General features: G+C 48.2%; 1 protein-coding gene and 1 non-coding gene across 10 annotated transcripts; both read left to right on the top strand.

Moving 5' to 3' along the window:
• The first annotated feature begins 2,520 nt into the window (after positions 1-2,520).
• Positions 2,521-17,952, top strand: PABPC4 (poly(A) binding protein cytoplasmic 4). 9 transcript variants are annotated; one of them, XM_019836725.3, is made up of 16 exons: positions 2,521-3,692; positions 6,465-6,658; positions 7,421-7,536; positions 8,783-8,922; positions 9,276-9,370; positions 10,038-10,175; positions 10,767-10,862; positions 12,830-13,102; positions 13,465-13,537; positions 13,696-13,767; positions 14,316-14,402; positions 14,497-14,624; positions 16,009-16,102; positions 16,188-16,318; positions 16,539-16,641; positions 17,645-17,952. In XM_019836725.3, the coding sequence occupies exons 1-15, from the start codon at positions 3,500-3,502 to the stop codon at positions 16,626-16,628; spliced, it is 1,920 nt and encodes a 639-aa protein (XP_019692284.1). In that variant the 5' UTR covers positions 2,521-3,499; the 3' UTR covers positions 16,629-16,641; positions 17,645-17,952. The 9 variants fall into 9 exon arrangements, with proteins under 9 accessions (XP_019692284.1, XP_006934654.1, XP_006934653.1 ...); XM_006934592.4 differs by having other exon boundaries at positions 13,696-13,815; XM_006934591.4 differs by having other exon boundaries at positions 13,465-13,552; positions 13,696-13,815; positions 16,539-16,598.
• On the top strand, positions 11,122-11,256 carry LOC111562161. The gene has a single exon (XR_002745205.1). It is a non-coding gene; the product is annotated as a small nucleolar RNA SNORA55 (small nucleolar RNA).
• Positions 17,953-18,041: the final 89 nt, after the last annotated feature.

The raw sequence follows: 18,041 nt of genomic DNA, 5'->3' as shown, positions 1-18,041 counted from the left end.
TTGGGGGGTTTTTTTGGTGTTGGGTTATCTAAGTTCTTAACATATTTTGGATATTAACTCTTTATTGGATATATCATTTGAAAATATCTTCTCTCATTCAGCAGGTTGACTGGCCTGCTAATTTGTCCAGCCTCTTCCCAGGCTTCTTTTAATCTGGAATAAGTCCTCTTTGGATTTTGCAGGCCGGGAGTCCAGGTGGCTTTGTTTGGTGACTTTGCATATATCTCCCCTCTAAGACCAATTAAGTGATGCTCTTGTGTTTAGATATGGGGAATCGAAATTTTTTTGACTTCCCAGAACCTTGGGAACCATCTGTGACACCTATACTTTCTCCTTCCATATCCAATTAATCACAAATTATACTAAATTTTTAAAAAATTCAAGCCACTTTCTCTATCTCCACAGCCACTATCTATCTTAGTGGCCATAACTTCCAGGTCTCCCTGTCCCCACCCGCTACTCCTTTTCCTTTCTGTGGCCAGAGTGGTATTTTTAAAAATTTAATTTGAGCCAAGGCGCTTCCCGGTTAAAATTCTTCAGTTCTGCTCTTTGATCTCAGATAAAGTCCAAAGTGTTTCAAGTCTCCCAGAGTAGGCGGTCTGCAGGCAGTCTTTTCCACCTCCCACTGCACCACAGTCCTGCAGGCTCAGCTCCGACCCACTCCTTCTCAGGGCTTTTACATGTGCTTTTCTCCTTGTCTTCATGAGGGTAACTCCCCTCTCTTCTCGGCACAAGTGTAGCTTGATAAAAATAACATTTACACAAAAGACTCGTGTGTATGTATGTGTATTAGCTTATTCTCACAATAACCCTACTAAGTGATATCGTTATTACTTTACTTACAGATTGGAAATCTGAGAATCAGAGGTAAACTTGCTTGCTCGAGGTCCTACAAGTAGCAGGCCCCCCCCTCCCCCCGCCGCTGGACAGTCAGCTGCATGAGGACAGGGATTGTGTGGGCTTTTCTCATGAGTGCCTACTAGTCATTCCTTTCTTTAACAAATATTTATTGAGCATTTAGAGTGTGCCATTATGAGGCACTGTTCTAGGTCCCTGCTTTCATGAAATTTATATACAGTGAGGAAAAGACAGGTATCAAGCAGGTAAACACATATTTGAACAATGTAATTTTAGGTAGTTAATAAGAGTCTTGAAAATAAAACAGGATAGTGTGAGAATGATTAACAGTGTTGGCAGGCTGCTTCAGACTGCAGGGTAGTGGCTTCCCTGAGGAGGGGATCTATCTAGAGGAGTATTCCATAAATGTTTCTTAACATAATACACCATCTGGACTAACTCTCCATGAGAGAGGGACTTCCTCTGCCTTGTCTACCATGGTATATGCACCTATATCTGATGTTGGCAAAGATTAGCCCCAATTAACCACTGCTTTGGATGAATGTATATACAAATATGTGTATTTCTTCATTGCTTTACTTAAATCAGTGATTTTCAATGGGAGTGTCTGTGGGCCCTTTGTTAATTTCTGGATTCGTTTGTCATAGCAATGAGAAGGGTGGTTCCTGGCATTTTTGGCAGAAGGGATGTTGTATATCCTGCAACACATGGGACAGTCCCACATAATGTAGGCTCGTCCCATATACCACATGACTTTCAAATGCCCTACTAGATTCTCGTGTGGATGAAAAAACTTTTTATAACTGTTGAAGTCTACACTGGATTCCTTTTTATGTGGAAACAAAGTATTTTTTATTTTTAAAATTTTTGCTGAAGGGTAGTGGACATATTAGTTTCAGATGCACAGCACAGTGATTCAACAATTATATATGGTATGAAATGCTCACCACTGTACATGTAGTTACCCTCTGTCACTGTACAAAGTTATTACAATATTATTGACGGTATTTCCTACGCTGTACATTTCATTCTCGTGATTTATTTCGTAACTGGAGGTTTGTACCTCTAAATTCCCTTTACCCATTTCAAATCTATTCCCCTCTCTGCCCCCGCCCAAGCAGAAATATTTTTGCGCCCTTAAATGTCAACTAAATTTCCAGGAATGCCACCACCATGTAAATAGAGGGATGATTGCATTTTGTTCCTTGGAAGCTTTCCCAACACTTAATCCCATCACCCATGGGTATTACTGCAGATGTGGCTGTCGGGTTCTCGGTACCTCTCCCTCGAGGTCCTAGTATTCTGAAAACATCAGAATGTCTTCTGTATTTGCACCCAAACATTTACATAATGAACCACTTATTATATAATTATACTTATTTCATGTCAGCTTTATTTTACAATAAGCAACACACGGATCCTAGACGTTACGTGTGTGGGTGGGTTGAAGGCGCTCTATCTATTCCCGGAGGGGCAGGTGGTGTATACAGTCGCGCCGTCAGGAAAGCCGCCCTTGGGTCCGGCGGAGACCCCAGCGGAACGGTCCTCCGCGCGCCAGGGGTCGCTGTGGCGCCGCGCGGCCGCGCCGGGTCGCTCTCGCGTGGCCGCCCCGCCTCGGGCCCCCGGGCCGAGTGGGCGGGCACGACTGCGCCCAGGTCGCGAGGCGCCCTTCGACCAGCAGCGCCCGGGGCGGGCGGGTATAAATGGAGCGGTGGCTCCCCCGGCCGCCTCTCTCCGCCCCGGGTCGCCGCAGCCTCTGTCGCTTTCAGGCCCAGCAGCCTGAAGGAAAAACAGGAAAAGAGTAAAAAAAAAACGAAAACGCTTTAAAAATCTAAAAAAAAAAAAAAAAAAAAGAAGGGAGAGAGAGAGAGAAAGAAAAAGCGCATCCTCCTCGGAGAACCCGCGGGGAAGTCACTTCTGCACGCTTCCGGCCTGCCTTCGCCCGCCGCCGCCGCACCTTGGCGTCCGTCGGTCCGGTGGTGAGCCGCCCGCCCGCGTCCACGCGCCTCCGCTCCGGCCGCCCCCGCGCCGCGTGGCAGACCCGCGCCCGCCGCCCTCGCCCCCAGCGCGCCGGCCCCGGGCGCACCACGTGTCCGCGCTGCCCTTCGCCGGCCCGGCGTGGGAGGCGGCTGCGCGCCCGGCCCCCGGGGCTTGCCGAGTCGGCACCGACCAAGATTTGGTTTCCCTCTTCCCCTGGCTGCTGTAATCTTAAACCGCCGGGAGCCCGAGGCCTATATTTATAGAGAAACGCGTGTCCTGGAGGCCGCCGTGGGCACCATTTGGTCGCCTCTTGAAGAATTTTTATAATTTGGAGGGGAGTCCCCGTTTTAATACGTTATTTTTTTTTTCTTTTTTGAAATTTGGAGCTTCAGACTAGGACAGCTGCAAATTACAAACTCCCAGGGAGGGCCATATTGTTTTTGAGAGCCTTTTGTCTGCGGTTTTGCAGTCTCAAACGAGCTGTCCCTGAACTCCTCCTTCCGGTCCTCCGTGTCTCTGAGCTACTCCGGCGTCTCTTAGCTTCAGTCTGCCACCTGTGAGCCGCGGCGCGGGCCACGGCTCCGAGAAGAGCCCCTTTTGTCCTGTGTGGTCCCTATAAGAAGTTCTCCTGGCGGGGCTCGGGGTGGTGGGGGCTGGGGAGATGAACGCTGCGGCCAGCAGCTACCCCATGGCCTCCCTCTACGTGGGTGACCTGCACTCGGACGTCACCGAGGCCATGCTGTACGAAAAGTTCAGTCCTGCGGGGCCTGTGCTGTCCATCCGGGTCTGCCGCGATATGATCACCCGCCGCTCCCTGGGTTATGCCTACGTCAACTTCCAGCAGCCGGCTGACGGTGAGTAGACGCTATATCCACAAATTCGTGAGATCCTAGGGGACCCTAGGAGTCTACCCCATGGAGGTGGGGAGCACAGGATGCAGGGGTTGAGAATGAGGATCCTGGCATCAGGTGACCGGAGTTTCAATCTCGCTTCCACTGCTTGCTAACTGGGTGACCTTGGGCTAATCAGTGGTGGCGGTGGGGTTGGAACCCAAGGAGACTGTAAAACGGGATTTGGAGGAAGTCACTGTCATTCCATTGTGTGCATGGTCCTGCTTTAGTGGGAACCTTGTCTGGTCAGTGAGTATGGGCTCCTGCCCCTCACAGGCCTGCCGAAAAGGCAGAACATCTGAAACACAATTCCTGCCAGAATTTTAGGTTCTAAAGCTGCTGCCATCTCCCCTACTTTGACCCTGGACTGAGTCTGTCTGATTTTGTGCTGATAAGGGGTCTTTCAGAGAAGGTAGGAAGCAGTGAGAACAATTCTGTTGGTTTTACTCGAGCAGGGACTTGTATTGGCGCCACCAGCGCTGCATGTGCCAGACCAGCTCCCAGGTCTCCGGCTTTGCTCCTGGGGTGGAAGGGTCCTTTACTCTCTGGACAAAGCCCTGAAGTGTGGAGAAAGGGTAGCCAGGTAGTCTGGGGAAACACTGTGGAAACTGACTGGGCTGGTGGGGATTATCGCCTCACCTGTGAACAGTGCCTTACCCTTGTCTAAACCCTTTTCCTTCATCCCATTTGAAGAAAATGGGACTCCAGAGAGGGCAAAGGGACTGCAGGAGGTGGGAGGCTCAGCTGGGACTGCCAGTGCAGTGCCCCGCCAGCCCAGACTGGGCCCTTGCTTGGAACAGTGAAGAGGTATGCTGCAGGCGTGGCCGGAGGGAGGCCAGAGGAAACCTAATCAGGGGCTGCACGTGACTTCAGATTAAAAGGGAACAACTGTAGACACCATTACTGGGGGAAACAAGCCATTCTGTGGCAAAGGATCTCTGGGTCCCTATTTTTGTCCACACTTTGTTCACTGTCCATGAAACACAGAGAATGTCACTTGCCCGAGCTGCAGCTGAGACCAGAGAGTTGGACTTGTTGAGAGACAAGAAGCACTGATACCATCAATTCTGTGTGCTCTGAGTTGTGTCTGGCCAGAGGGAGGGCACAAAGGTGGCCAAGTGTGGCCTTTTTAGGGGGAGTGGTGGATACATTGGCAGTTGTCTGCCTTTTTGACACTTTCTGAACAAAAGTCCTGTCACTTAGAGATAGTAGCAGAAGCCACTGGTCAGTGTGTCTGCCAACACATGCCTCTGCAGGACCTCTCCCTGCTATAAATAAGTGCAGCCAGATTTGTTAGGCTAAGCCGACTTGCCTTCTGCAGCACTGTCTGGAAAGACACTGAGGAGCTGTGTTGAAATGGCTTCTTTGCTGCTAATCAGTCAGACACAGTTTGGGGTCCTGGGCTGTGGATCGCAGAGAGCCATCGCAAGTGACTGCTTCTGTGCCTGGACTTTTCCTGAGTTGGAGCTGCCCAGTCTCCCCTTTCTCTGACCTCTTTCCTTCCCAGAGTCAATGAGGCCACCGGAGAAGGTGGGAAGGGTGATTGGAAAGGGGTGAAAAGGAGATACTCCCTTGGCTGACTGGACAGCTGAGCTTGTGGAGAGGCAGGGTTAGGGAATTTTGTCCCTGTTATAAGTGAGGTGGTTCCTTGAGACAGGAGAACTACCCCCCTGCAGTCTGTTCATGGAGGAGATTCTGGGGGTTTCATCACGTAAGTCAGGAAAAGTGGCCACCAGCTCTGGGAACTTGTCGCCGATAAGAGAAGCGTTCCTGCTGACAGGTGATGGTACGTTTTAGCTTCTGGTCCTTTTTGGTACACACATGGGTTTGTTGGGAAGCCAAGGAAGCATCCCAAAGCAGTGGATGGGAAACTTGGCTGAGCACCAGGGCACTTGAAGTCTGGAATTCCACAGAACTCAGATTAAGACTTCACAAGGCCCTGAAACCACTAGGTGCAGAGTCTACTGCACTGTGTGCTTAGGCAGAAAGATGCGGTTTCATCTTTATCATCCTGATAATAAAAATATTTCCATGTGTGACCATTAGTATTTATCATTTTGAGGCCTTTCGAATCTGTTTCTGTTCTCAGAAATTGAAAATACAAGAAAGTGGGCTGAAGATACAAGAAACGGATAGCGCTATCTCCCCAGTCAGTTGTTCCCAGGTTTTGTTCTGTCACTTGTTTCCTAGACAGACAGATTGTAGACTAAATGACAGCTCGTTGGTAATTTGATGCAATATCTAACTGAAAAATAATCAGAAAATCTAGTATTAGTTTCTTACTCACTAGTTAGCTGCACGGTTTAGCCATCCTGGACGTAAGTTTGCTCATTTTATGAAATAGATAATATCACAACTGTTCCACCTGTGTCACCATGGGTGGTCAGCAGCAGATCTTTATAACTGATAGAGCTTGGTCAAATGTATGGAATTGTGACTTGATATTGGTGCCAGAAGGCCATTTAGATGCTCTCGCCTACCCCTTTTACACAACAAGGGTGCAGGTCCAGAGGGCTGGAGACTTGTGCCAGGAAGTGGGAGCAACTGGCCAGAACGTCTACCCTCACTGGCAACGCAGGCTGGAGGGATCTGATGCCTTTTAATTTTAATAGAGTTGCCTTTTATCACAGTGATTACCTTGAAAAGTCTTGGAGTCCTCTGTTCCTGGGATGGTGGCAGTTGTCTGCACGGAGTGATGCTTTATATCCTTGACCGAAATATGTTTCTCTCTTGCAGCTGAGCGGGCCTTGGATACCATGAACTTTGATGTGATTAAGGGAAAGCCAATCCGTATCATGTGGTCTCAGAGGGATCCCTCTTTGAGAAAATCTGGTGTGGGAAATGTCTTCATCAAGAATCTGGACAAATCTATAGATAACAAGGCACTTTATGATACTTTTTCTGCTTTTGGAAACATTCTGTCTTGCAAGGTAAGCATTGATTAAATGATTTCAGTAGAATAATCATTGATTCATGAAAACAAGACAAATACCAAATGGGGAGCAGCCTTGGAATTGGGCGATGGGATATTGGGCGATGGTAATTGGCTGGAAATGGCTCCAAAGGCTAAAAGTTCCCTGTAGATAATCTTGTGTCACAATCCAGTATAACCAGCAGGTGCTTTTGTTTCTCTGTTTATTCTTCCCTCTGCCTGAAATATCCTTTCTGTTTTCTACCTTTGGAGGGCATTGAAGAGTTTATCTTTTCTGGGGGGAGAAGTAGAGCAGTGCCTCTGGTCTCCAGGCAGCTATACTTAGTCATCTCAGAAGTATAAATTCATCCTCTTCCTTCCTTCCCTTTGCACCTGTTTTTGTGGAGAATTTAGTACAACTGGTGTGGTGGTGGTATCTGACTCCCTACTAGACTGAAATTGTATTGTGGGCTTGGCCATGGATCACTTTTTCTGCGGCACGGTGGTTTTGCACCCAGATCTCAATGTTTTTTTAATGAAATAAAACATTTGGACTGGAAGCAGCCTAATAGTGGCTGCCATTTGTAAATGGAACATCACTAGGTCCCTTGTAGTGTGCTCACTATTAGGAAAAACCTTATCTGCTGGAGTCTCCTATCTTTTGACTATGGATGGGCTAGCGGCCTCTCGGACACAGGAGACTCTGAGGAGAAGGTCATGTGGTTGTCAAATACCTGGAGATGCCAGTGGTGCTAAAGTGGCCCCCCCTTGTCTTTGACAGGTGGTGTGTGATGAGAACGGCTCTAAGGGTTATGCCTTTGTCCACTTCGAGACCCAAGAGGCTGCTGACAAGGCCATCGAGAAGATGAACGGCATGCTCCTCAATGACCGCAAAGTGTGAGTGTCCCAGTCCGGAGCAACAGCCATCGCATGAGCCAGCCGTGGCCCCACCTCGGTATTAACTGGCACACACAAGGCGGCTACTGGTTCTCTCGGCCCAAGTGTGGCCTGCTCCTACCTCTCCACTCCAGGGCTGGTGAGTCTCCCTGCCCGAGCTGTGGCAGCCCTTTTGACTCGCCAAGGTGGGCTTCCTGCCCAAGCCATGGCCTGCCTGCCGCCTCTCCCTCAAAAGCATCATTCGTCCGTGGGTTTTATGAGCATCGGCAACTGGGGCTTGCTAGAAGGCAGCTCTGAGCCCTTTCTGAGCAGGGGTCTTGGCCAGCGGCAGAGTGGAGAGGGCCCTGGACTGACCAGGAGCTGTGTACTAGCCATGTGACCTTGGCCTTCCTGTGATTCAGGTCTGTCCGTGGGGTCATTTGCTAGGAGTTGATGCCAAATTGTCCCCAGATCTCCACTTGGCTAACTTATGACTCAGTGGCCTTCTCATACAAGGCTGGCTCCACAGTAATGCTTAATTTGGTTATAATGAAAAAAATCTCTGATTGCAGAAGACGCTGTTAATAGTAGACCTTCTCGCTTTGGTATGGTTATTGCAGAATGGGGACAAGAGAGTCTTAAGCCATTCAGGGAGAGAGAAGGGACAATAAGTCTTGGCTATAACAAGCAAAAATCATTTCTGTCCTTTGTGTTGAACAGACTAGGGGATGGATTGCATTGATACTGTGTATGTGGCCAATGGTCAAGTCTTCCAAAGGTATCACTGGAAAGAGATCTAAAGATTTTCAGTGTGTGGATACATTTTCCCATTAAGTGCAAACACCAGAATGTGCTAAGTGCAAAAGCAAAGGCTACCTCATAGTTCACTCTAGCAATCTCACCCCTAGGATTAACCACTGTTAACAGTTTGGTTTGTATCCTTCCAGACCTTTTCTATGCATTTACATAGATGCACAGAAATGAACGTTTTAATAATGGTCACCAGGTTTCTTCATGAAGGCAGTGTGATGTGGTAGGAGTAGCCCTGGTCTGAGCCAGGAGTCCTGGGACTGATCCTTGCAGGACAGTCCTGCCTCTCTCTTTCTGCTGGGGAGTTGGGGCATCTCTGAGCTTGCTCTCTTGGTGGTTGGATGGGGACTTGTGTGTTTTAACCTCTCCTGTCAGTCTTTAACCTGTATTCCTTTGGGCCCCTGGAAACCTGATTTGTTCTTCTGGGTAGTCACTGTTTCCTATGATTTCTTTTTAGGTTTGTGGGCAGATTCAAGTCTCGAAAAGAGCGAGAAGCCGAGCTTGGAGCCAAAGCCAAGGAGTTCACCAATGTTTATATCAAAAACTTTGGGGAAGAGGTGGATGATGAGAGCCTGAAAGAGCTGTTTAGTCAGTTTGGTAAGTTGGGCTTCTTTGCCCCATGTGCCCCCTTCCACAGTTCACCAGACCTAAAACGTGTGGATCTTAGTTGTTTAAGAGACAAGGGCACCTAGGCCCAGAAGTAAACTACCTTGTGTGACAGGGTCACAGAGTAGATAGGAATAGACTCTTGGCTTTATCCTACCTTGTCCCAGCCCCAGGGCCTTTCCAGTAGCTTGGTCAGAACTAGAAGACCAGGCACCGCGCCTCTTTCTGGACCCCATCTGGGTTCAGCAAGAATTGGTTGGCTTCATTTGGACACTTAGAGAAGCCTTCTCTCCTTGAGCTGCAGTAGAGATGGTGTTACTAATAGTTCTGTCCTTTGGTAATAGGTAAGACCCTAAGTGTCAAGGTGATGAGAGATCCCAGTGGGAAATCCAAAGGCTTTGGCTTTGTGAGTTACGAAAAACACGAGGATGCCAATAAGGTGAGAGTACCACAAGGGTCGGGGAGAAATTTTCAGGAAGTGGCCCCTGAGTGTGGTCAGGCCTGACTGGTAAATAGAGTAGAACTGGAATTGCCCGGGTACCGTAGTGATGCAGTTACTGGCCTGAGGGACTTCACATGGTAATACATCATTTACCTGTTCCCAAAGCACCGGGCGTGTAGCCTGTCACCTCAGCTGTTTGGCCCTGTAGGTTGAAAGAGTAGGATGGATGTTTGCTTCCATTCTTAGTGAGGGGACTCCGTCTTCCCTCAGGAGTTGCTGACTTGATAACAGGGCAGCAGCTATTTTTGTAGATAAAGCATGGTGCTGGCCCTTGACATACATCACTCACTGCCCACAAGAGAACCTGAGAGACTTAGCTACAGCCAGATTATCAGCCTTGGCTCATGTCTGCCATGCTTGTATTTATAAAACTACCATTTTTTTTCCTGTATCATATGGACCAATAATCCATTTAAGTAGTAACCCCCTTTTACTCATGAGGAAGTTTGGATTTGCTTAGCTGGCTTCAGAAATGGAATTAAACTAGTTTTTAACCCTGTAGGAAAGATTTCCTTCTCTCCGAATGTTTGGTGGGACTTTAAGGCCTCCAGGGCAAGGGCCCAGCCTTTACATCTTGGTTTTAAGACCTGTGTTTCCTCTTTAGGCCGTGGAAGAGATGAATGGAAAAGAAATCAGTGGGAAAGTCATTTTTGTAGGCCGCGCACAGAAGAAAGTGGAACGGCAGGCCGAGTTAAAGCGGAAATTTGAACAGCTGAAGCAAGAGAGAATTAGTCGGTATCAGGTGAGAGGTGGTCTCAGCACAGCCTCCCCACTGAGGGTTTACTGTGCAGTCCTGACAAGAGCGCCTTTCTGTTTATCAGCCTTTCTCTTTGGGAACTGGGAAACTGCCTCTTCCTCTCCTTTCTCCCAAGATCCCCAGGTTTGGAAGGATATACTTACCAGATACAGCAGTGATTCTAGAACAAGGGCAAAAGAGATTGATGTATTATTTAGGGACTCACTCCCGGAAGCCTCAGTCTATTGTTCTTAGTCATGTGGGTTCTTTTTACTTAAATGATTGCCTTTTGTTGGAATGATGGCAAGAGCCTTGCTGGGGACAATGGTCAGAGCATTCCAAACCCTTATGGAGGGTCCCTTCAGAAACTGCGGCAGGAGTCTCAACCCTGAACCTGCATCAGAGTCCCCTTTAGGGCTTGTGAAAGCATGGCTTTCTGAGCCCCAGAATTTCTGGGGTCCTGGTCTGAGAATTTGCTTTTCTAAGAAGCGTCCAAGGAGGTGGTTGCTGCTGGTCTGGGGACCACATTTTGAGAACCAGTGTCTCAGGGCATCTATAGGGTACAGATGTGCATTAACTGTGGCTCCTCTGCTTCAGGGAGTGAATCTCTACATTAAGAACTTGGATGACACCATTGATGATGAGAAGTTAAGAAAAGAGTTTTCTCCTTTTGGATCAATCACCAGCGCTAAGGTATTTTATACTGTGGTTTGGAGATCGAAAGTAGAAATTGTAATTTTTTTATTTCATTGAAGGAGTGGAATCTAAATTGTGTTTGTTGCTGAAAATAGCTATCACATTCATCTAGCATAATTCCTCCTGGCCTCCAATATTACGCATCTGAGTATGTGCTCTGGAGAATGGAATTTCATTAGGTTAAATGGCACCATCTCTCCCAGGCACTGAGGTATGGAGGTGAATCTGAGCAGTCCCTCCTGCCAACGCCCCTCAAGCACCTGAATCTTTCCCATTCTTTGCTGCTTTGTGCTGGTGTGGGGACAGATGGTGCAACAGTATGAGCAGAGGAAATCCAGACGGGTTGTTTTCCATTTGTCTTGGGGCCTGTCTCTACAACTCTGCCACACACTTTGTCCTTGAATGAAGGTGTTTGAGGACTTGGGAGCTGGGGTTAGGAACTTCTGTCCTGGCCTTATAAAAGCTAAAGGCACACAAAGAGGAGTGGAAAGATGACTCTTCCACATTTTGCCATGTGTGTCGTCTGCTTGGTGTTCTTTGATAGTCCTATCAACTGATACAGCAGGGTGAGTGAGTATGAACCCCCTTGTGGAGATAAGGAATTGGAGTCCTTGAGCATGAGTACACTCGTTAGAGGATGGTGTGCCGCACGTCCTTGGTCCGTGGGGGGGGTGTGATGGGAGTGGATGGCGTGTGAAAGTTTTGGGTTGTAGCCTTGAGGCACATGCTGTTCCTGCTCAGCAGAGGTGCAGCAGGTGTCAGAGTCTTTTCAGGGATGAGAAAGAGGCCAAGTGGTCTGGTAAAAAGACTTTGGTGTGACCCTGTCTTGGCCCTTAGTTTAAGTCGTGCACAACCTGGGAGCGTTGTCGAAGGAACATTATCAGTTGTAGCAGAGTTGACCAGAGGCCACCCTGTCGGGTTCCTTGTTTCCTTGGCCCTTCCCTCTTATCACTTCCTTCACTGGCCTTCCATCAGTGTGAAGAATGATGGTCTCTCCTTGCTTATCAGCACAGTGCTTAAGTTGGCAGGAAAAGAACAAAAGAACCAGGTCTTTCAAGTTTCACAGCCCCTGTTTTCAAGATCAGGGTGTCATGTTTTCATACACCGTGTTGGCCCATCTCATTGGTAGAAAGATGTTGGGTTGATATACATCCTTACTCTCATGTCCTCCACCTCAGGAGGCTGTCCAGGCAGCGAGCTAAGACACAAAATGGTGCCAAGCATACCTCGTCCTGTTGCTACCGATTATTTCTGAGGATGTAGACCAGGGAAAGCAATAAGTCACCTTCTCAGGTGAGGATAAAGAGCTATCCATGAATGACTAGCTGTATGTGGGAAGAGAACCAGTAGACATGTGGTTTTGTGGTAGTTTGCCTTAGAGGTCATCATGGACATTAAGGCTCACAGAGGGCAAGTAAATGTTAAGGTCACGCAGCTTAGAGATTAGAGTTGGGACGAGAATCCCAGCTGTCTCTCCCAGCTGGCCATCTTTCTGCTGTTGGATTAATGGTGGTGGTCATTGGTTTTGTAATTCCTGCCCGCATGTGGTAATTCAAAACCATATCCTAACCTTGATAAGCAATGATTAAGGTTTTGTGCACCAAGGTCTTGAGCAGATGAGTTCTGCAAGTAAATAGCTTGACACTGCCCAGATTTCTAGTGGGTAGCCAAAGGTAGCTATGCTTCAGATATCAGGAAACATCTTTTGAGTTCCTGGTTTAACCATGAGCTATGTCATAGTGTTGGGAAACTTTAGGATCACCCGGAGATCTAACAAAGTGAAAATGCCTAGGTCCTGTCCTTAGAGGTTGTGACTTAATTGGCCTGTGGGACATCCTGGCACAAGGCTGAGAACCCTTATCCTACACTTGGGGACTCTTGTGGCAGGACCCAGGGTTTTTGACTCTTAATAGCTGTCCCCCAACATAGAACACTTTTTCCTTAAGTAGCTGGTCCCTTTGTAGGTAATGTTGGAGGATGGGAGAAGCAAAGGGTTTGGCTTTGTCTGCTTCTCATCTCCTGAAGAGGCGACCAAAGCGGTCACTGAGATGAATGGACGCATCGTGGGCTCCAAGCCGCTGTACGTCGCCCTGGCCCAGAGAAAGGAAGAGAGAAAGGCTCACCTGACCAACCAGTATATGCAGCGGGTGGCTGGAATGAGAGCACTTCCTGCCAATGCCATCTTAAATCAGTTCCAGCCTGCAGCTGGTGGCTACTTTGTGCCAGCAGTTCCACAGGTGGGTCTGCTTGTGTTCATGGATCTTTGGAACCTGCCCCCTGACTACTGCTCCGGCAGCCTGTGGTGGTGGGGGAGAGGGGTTTTGGATATTGGAGTTCAGACTGTTGGAGTTAGGACCCATGAAAATGAAGATATTTCTCTTCTCCCTCCCTCTTCCTTCCCTGCCCCCCCACAGAGTTAAAATAAAAGAATCCCCATTAACTGGCCTTGCGGCTGCCGCCGCCCCCCCCCCCCCCCCCCCCCCCCCGCCTTAGAGTAGAGAGTTTCTGCTTAATTAGCCTTGGGCCTGGCAGTAGGATGAGACCTTTCATGTGGATTCAGGCCCTTCAAATAAAAGGGCTCGGATGCTCTTTCTTGCAGGCTCAGGGAAGACCTCCGTATTACACACCTAACCAGTTAGCACAGATGAGGCCTAATCCACGCTGGCAGCAAGGTGGGAGACCTCAAGGTAGGTGGTGGGGAACGGTGACTTGGTCACCCAGGATAAACCTATTCTGGTCTCCCTGCCTCTCCTCCTTGCCCCCTCTGAGGCACAGCCTAGGTTCTGGTCCATATGCTTGATTAGTGATGCACAGTTTTTGTCTTCACCAGGCTTCCAAGGAATGCCAAGTGCTATACGCCAGTCTGGGCCTCGTCCAGCTCTTCGCCATCTGGCTCCAACTGGTAATGCTCCGGCCTCTCGTGGCCTCCCTACTACTGCTCAGAGAGTCGGTGAGCAAACTGGCCTTGAGAAGCGTGGCCTGGGGAGGAGGGAGTCAGGTTGACTAGCTTCTGCCCAGAGTTGGTCACTTCGTTGGGCTCATGTTCCAGTTCTGGTTCTGTAATCTTAGCTGTGTGCTCTGGTTGGTACTTAAAGAGCAGAGAAACCATGGGAGTTCTAGGGCTATGTCGGTGACTTAAGATTTTTTTGCTCATTGGTGACTCATGTGAAAAAGGTTAATTATAGATGCTTGTTAGCTGGATGACTACAGAGGCAGCCTATTCTTTTGGGTGGGGTTGGGAGATTGAAGGAAACTGTTGTTTACAGAATGTGTCCTGTATTCCAAGAGGCGGGAAGAGTTGTATGTTATCTGTTGGCTGTTCCTCGAAAGTAGTAGTGGCTCCACGTGTGATGTGTTGTGTGAACATGCTTTGGAATTGCTCCTTCCGTGGGACGTGGCCAGTTGGACCTCTGCTGCCGACACTGATGTGCATTTGCTGGTCTGTTGTAGGGTCTGAGTGCCCGGACCGCTTGGCTATGGACTTTGGTGGGGCTGGTGCCGCCCAGCAAGGGCTGACTGACAGCTGCCAGTCTGGAGGTGGTATTGGATGCACACAGAATGGGGAAAGATGGGATTTGACGGGTCTTTGCCCAGACTGATTGGCTTTAATTTTACTTATTCTTTTCCTAAGGTGTTCCCACAGCTGTGCAGACCTTAGCACCTCGTGCTGCTGTTGCTGCTGCTGCTCCTCGGGCTGTCGCACCTTATAAATACGCTTCCAGTGTCCGCAGCCCTCACCCTGCCATCCAGCCTCTGCAGGTGAGGTCTACCAAACGGAATGCTGAAAGGATCTGCCCTGTTTGCATTTGGTTGAAAAGATGTCTTTGCTTTGATTCCTTCAACAGCCATTAATGCCTGCTCTGTGTCAGGGTGTTGTGTTTTCTATGATGACGCTGCCTTTTAGGGGCTTTCTTTACTGTGAGGGAAAGGGGCTGGAAAGCCTCCCCCCCCGCCCCCCCATAATAATTTACTTAGAAATGCCCCAGCCTCAGAAACAGCTGGTGCTTCTGCCTTCCTTTTTACAACATGTGTGCTCGCTTAGCTCTTTGAGCGTCTCATTTCCACTGGCTGAGTTGATGCTTAGCCTCTCTGTAAGATTGGTACATTAAGGCAGTAAAGAACTTCATTTTACAGATGAGACATTCAGTTTCAGAGATGTTAAGTTGGGGTTGGGGGATTAGACCCAGAACTCAGTAGTAATTTGCTTAGAGGAGCCACACTTAACACTTAGCCTTGTGACCCCTGAGCTACCTGCTCCTACTTCATGCTCTCTAAATTGGAGATGCCTCAGAACTTTGCTTATGTAGCTTTTGCCTACAGGGCCCTACTTTTAGAGTTGTGACTGGCGTTGACAGTGTATGTTGGTAGTCCTTAAGCATTTGATAGAATAAAAACATTTGATATGGGGTGCCTGGGTGGCTCAGTCGGTTAAGTGTCCGACTTCGGCTCACGTCACAATCTCATGGTTCGTGGGTTTAAGCTCCACATCAGGCTCTCTGCTGTCAGCACAGATCCTCCTTTGGATCCCCTCTCTCTGCCCCTTTCCTGATCACTCACATGTGCCCTCCCTTCCTTCCCCCCTCTCCAAAGAAATAAGTAAACATTAAAAACATTTGGTATAATAAAGTGATGTGGGATATAATTATAAATGGAATCACTTGATAATTGTTGAGCCTTATAGGTTTATTTTCTTACTCATTTCTTTTCTAATAGCATGCTGTTTCCTTTGTTTTGTTTTGTTTTGTTTTGTTTACTTTTGGGAGAGAGAGCACAAGCAGGGGAGGGACAGAGAGAGGGGGAGACACAGAATCCAAAACAAGCTCCAGGCTCTGAACTGTCAGCAAAGAGCCTGACACGGGGCTCAAACCCATGAACTGTGAGATTGTGACCTGAGCTTAAGCCAGACACTTAACCGTCAGGTGCCCTGCATGCTGTTTTCATTGTAGTTGGTTTTTGTTTATGCTGTGTACCCCTCTGTTGCTTATGTAACCCCTTCCTCCCCAAGACCGCGATTAGTTCCTTGGCAGCAAGGACATCCACCTCTCTCTCTTTCATATAGTAGGCTTTGAGAGCGAATGGTCAGGCTCATGACCATCAAATGTCCTTTCCTTGATGCTAACCTTCTGCCTCTCCTGATTCCCAGGCACCCCAGCCTGCGGTCCATGTGCAGGGGCAGGAGCCCTTGACCGCCTCCATGTTGGCTGCAGCACCCCCCCAGGAACAGAAGCAGATGTTGGGTGAGTGACCCATGTGTTGGCAGATACCCGTGTCCATTCTTTACTGGGATTCAACCTGGTTTTTAATTAAATATTCTTCCCCCAGGAGAACGTTTGTTCCCACTCATCCAAACCATGCATTCAAACCTGGCTGGAAAAATCACAGGAATGCTGCTGGAGATTGACAACTCTGAGCTGCTGCACATGCTGGAGTCCCCTGAGTCTCTCCGCTCCAAGGTGAGCTGGTTTCTAGACCCTTCGGCTTTCACTTGCTCCTCCTGGGAGGACGAGGGGTGGCCTTGGCATCCTGGTTCAGCAGAGAGACGGAAGGCTGCTTGTGGGGTGGGTATTGGGAAGAGCAGGCAGCACCAGGAGACCCTACTACTGGATCTGGGCACCAGGGAGGGGTGGAGGGCCTCTCCTCAGATGTCACTGACCACCTGGAGATTCTTCACAGGTGGATGAAGCTGTGGCGGTTCTACAGGCTCATCATGCCAAGAAAGAAGCTGCCCAGAAGGTGGGCGCTGTTGCTGCTGCTACCTCTTAGACAAGGAAAAACCGTATGTTTGGCTGTTTCTGTTTTTTGCAATGGTTTTGACTTGTGAAGATCTTCCTAAAAGATTAGGGGCAGCATATAGAGCCATGTTTCTGCTATTTAACCTGATAACTTGGGCAGGCTGTCGCCCGAGTATTTTCTATAATCTGAAGGAGTTAATTTGGAGAAAAGAGAGAACAGGTTGTAAATTATAAGGAGCAAACAGGGCAGTTTTCTCCATAAGGAGCACCTGGTTAGATCTTTTTCAAGAATGACTTTTTTTGTTTAGATGGATATACAAGGTGTTGTCATAATCTGATCCCACAGCCTCATTTCTATGAACATCTCCCTGGTTTGGCTTAAGGTTGGTGAGGTGAGCTTGCGTGTGAAGCCACTGTTTAGCTCTGAGAACACAACAGACACAGGCCCTGTGTAAGGTGGGAGAGGCAGACACACCCGACTACAGTTACAGGGTGTGGTTTTAGTCAATTCCTGGACCTGGAGGCCATGGCCCCCATCTGCAGAGTGAGTGAAGCTTAACTAGGACCTCTGACAGGGACTGGTGGGTGCCTCTCCTGGTGGAGGAAGGAGAGAACCAAATAGGCAGAGGCAAGGGAAAAGGGCATATGGTAAAGGTCTGAACACTTTTCATTGGGGATTTAAGCAAGTGAACCATCACTTCGGGTACAGGATGGCCAGGAAGGGTGCGGGGTGGGGCTGTGTATAGTAAGTACATAGCCTCAAAGTGGGTGACTCTGAGTCAGGGGTGCCTCTTTGAGAGGACATTTGCCAACGGAGACCTATTTTGGTTGTCATACCTGGAGATGTGTTACTCACATCTAGTGGGTAGAGGCTAGGGATGCTGCTAAAACATCCTGCAATGCACAGGACAGTCCCAACACAATCGTCCATCCCACATGTCAGTAAGCACCGCTTTCTACAATACCTTCTATAAAGCCAGAGATTTCAGTGAATCTCTGCGCTTTTTCTGATTATGTATTTATTTGTGTTGGTGCTTTTCTTTTCAGGATTCAAAAGCCAAATAACCCCTCCTGGAATTCAGCTCAAGGTTTGAAGATTTCTAGCGTGTCCTATGGACCTCAACACCAAGAACCACAAATTGGAAATTTAATAGGTCATTTTGTATCAAAAGGTCAATTATGAAGCACCTAGAATTTTTCAATTAAAAGAATATATTCTCTGGGTTCTGCTATGGCCCAGACAGTGTTAACTTTTTTTTTCTATTGTGGGTTTTGATTTTTTTCCCCCAGAAATTGGTTTTATTTGATGTACCCAAGTCTTAAGTTTCTCAATAAAGAAAAAAATCTCCATAAAACTGCCTGTCCTGTTTCACTCTGACCAGTTTTACCCTGTTAAATTCAGTTATCACTGGAAGTAACTTATTAGTATGTATAGCCTATCATC

The sequence above is a fragment of the Felis catus genome, chromosome C1 (assembly GCF_018350175.1).
Source record: "Felis catus isolate Fca126 chromosome C1, F.catus_Fca126_mat1.0, whole genome shotgun sequence".
Lineage (NCBI taxonomy): Eukaryota > Metazoa > Chordata > Mammalia > Carnivora > Felidae > Felis > Felis catus.
Note: the sequence above shows the minus strand (reverse complement) of the source record. Positions and strands in the feature narration are given on the sequence as shown.

Excerpts from the sequence above, each read along its gene's own strand:
- PABPC4 (XM_003989886.5), top strand. The coding sequence starts at position 3,500 with ATGAACGCTGCGGCCAGCAGCTACCCCATGGCCTCCCTCTACGTGGGT. Across the intron at positions 3,693-6,464 it reads CTTCCAGCAGCCGGCTGACG|CTGAGCGGGCCTTGGATACC; the intron begins GTGAGTAGACGC and ends TCTCTCTTGCAG. Across the intron at positions 10,863-12,829 it reads GATCAATCACCAGCGCTAAG|GTAATGTTGGAGGATGGGAG; the intron begins GTATTTTATACT and ends GTCCCTTTGTAG.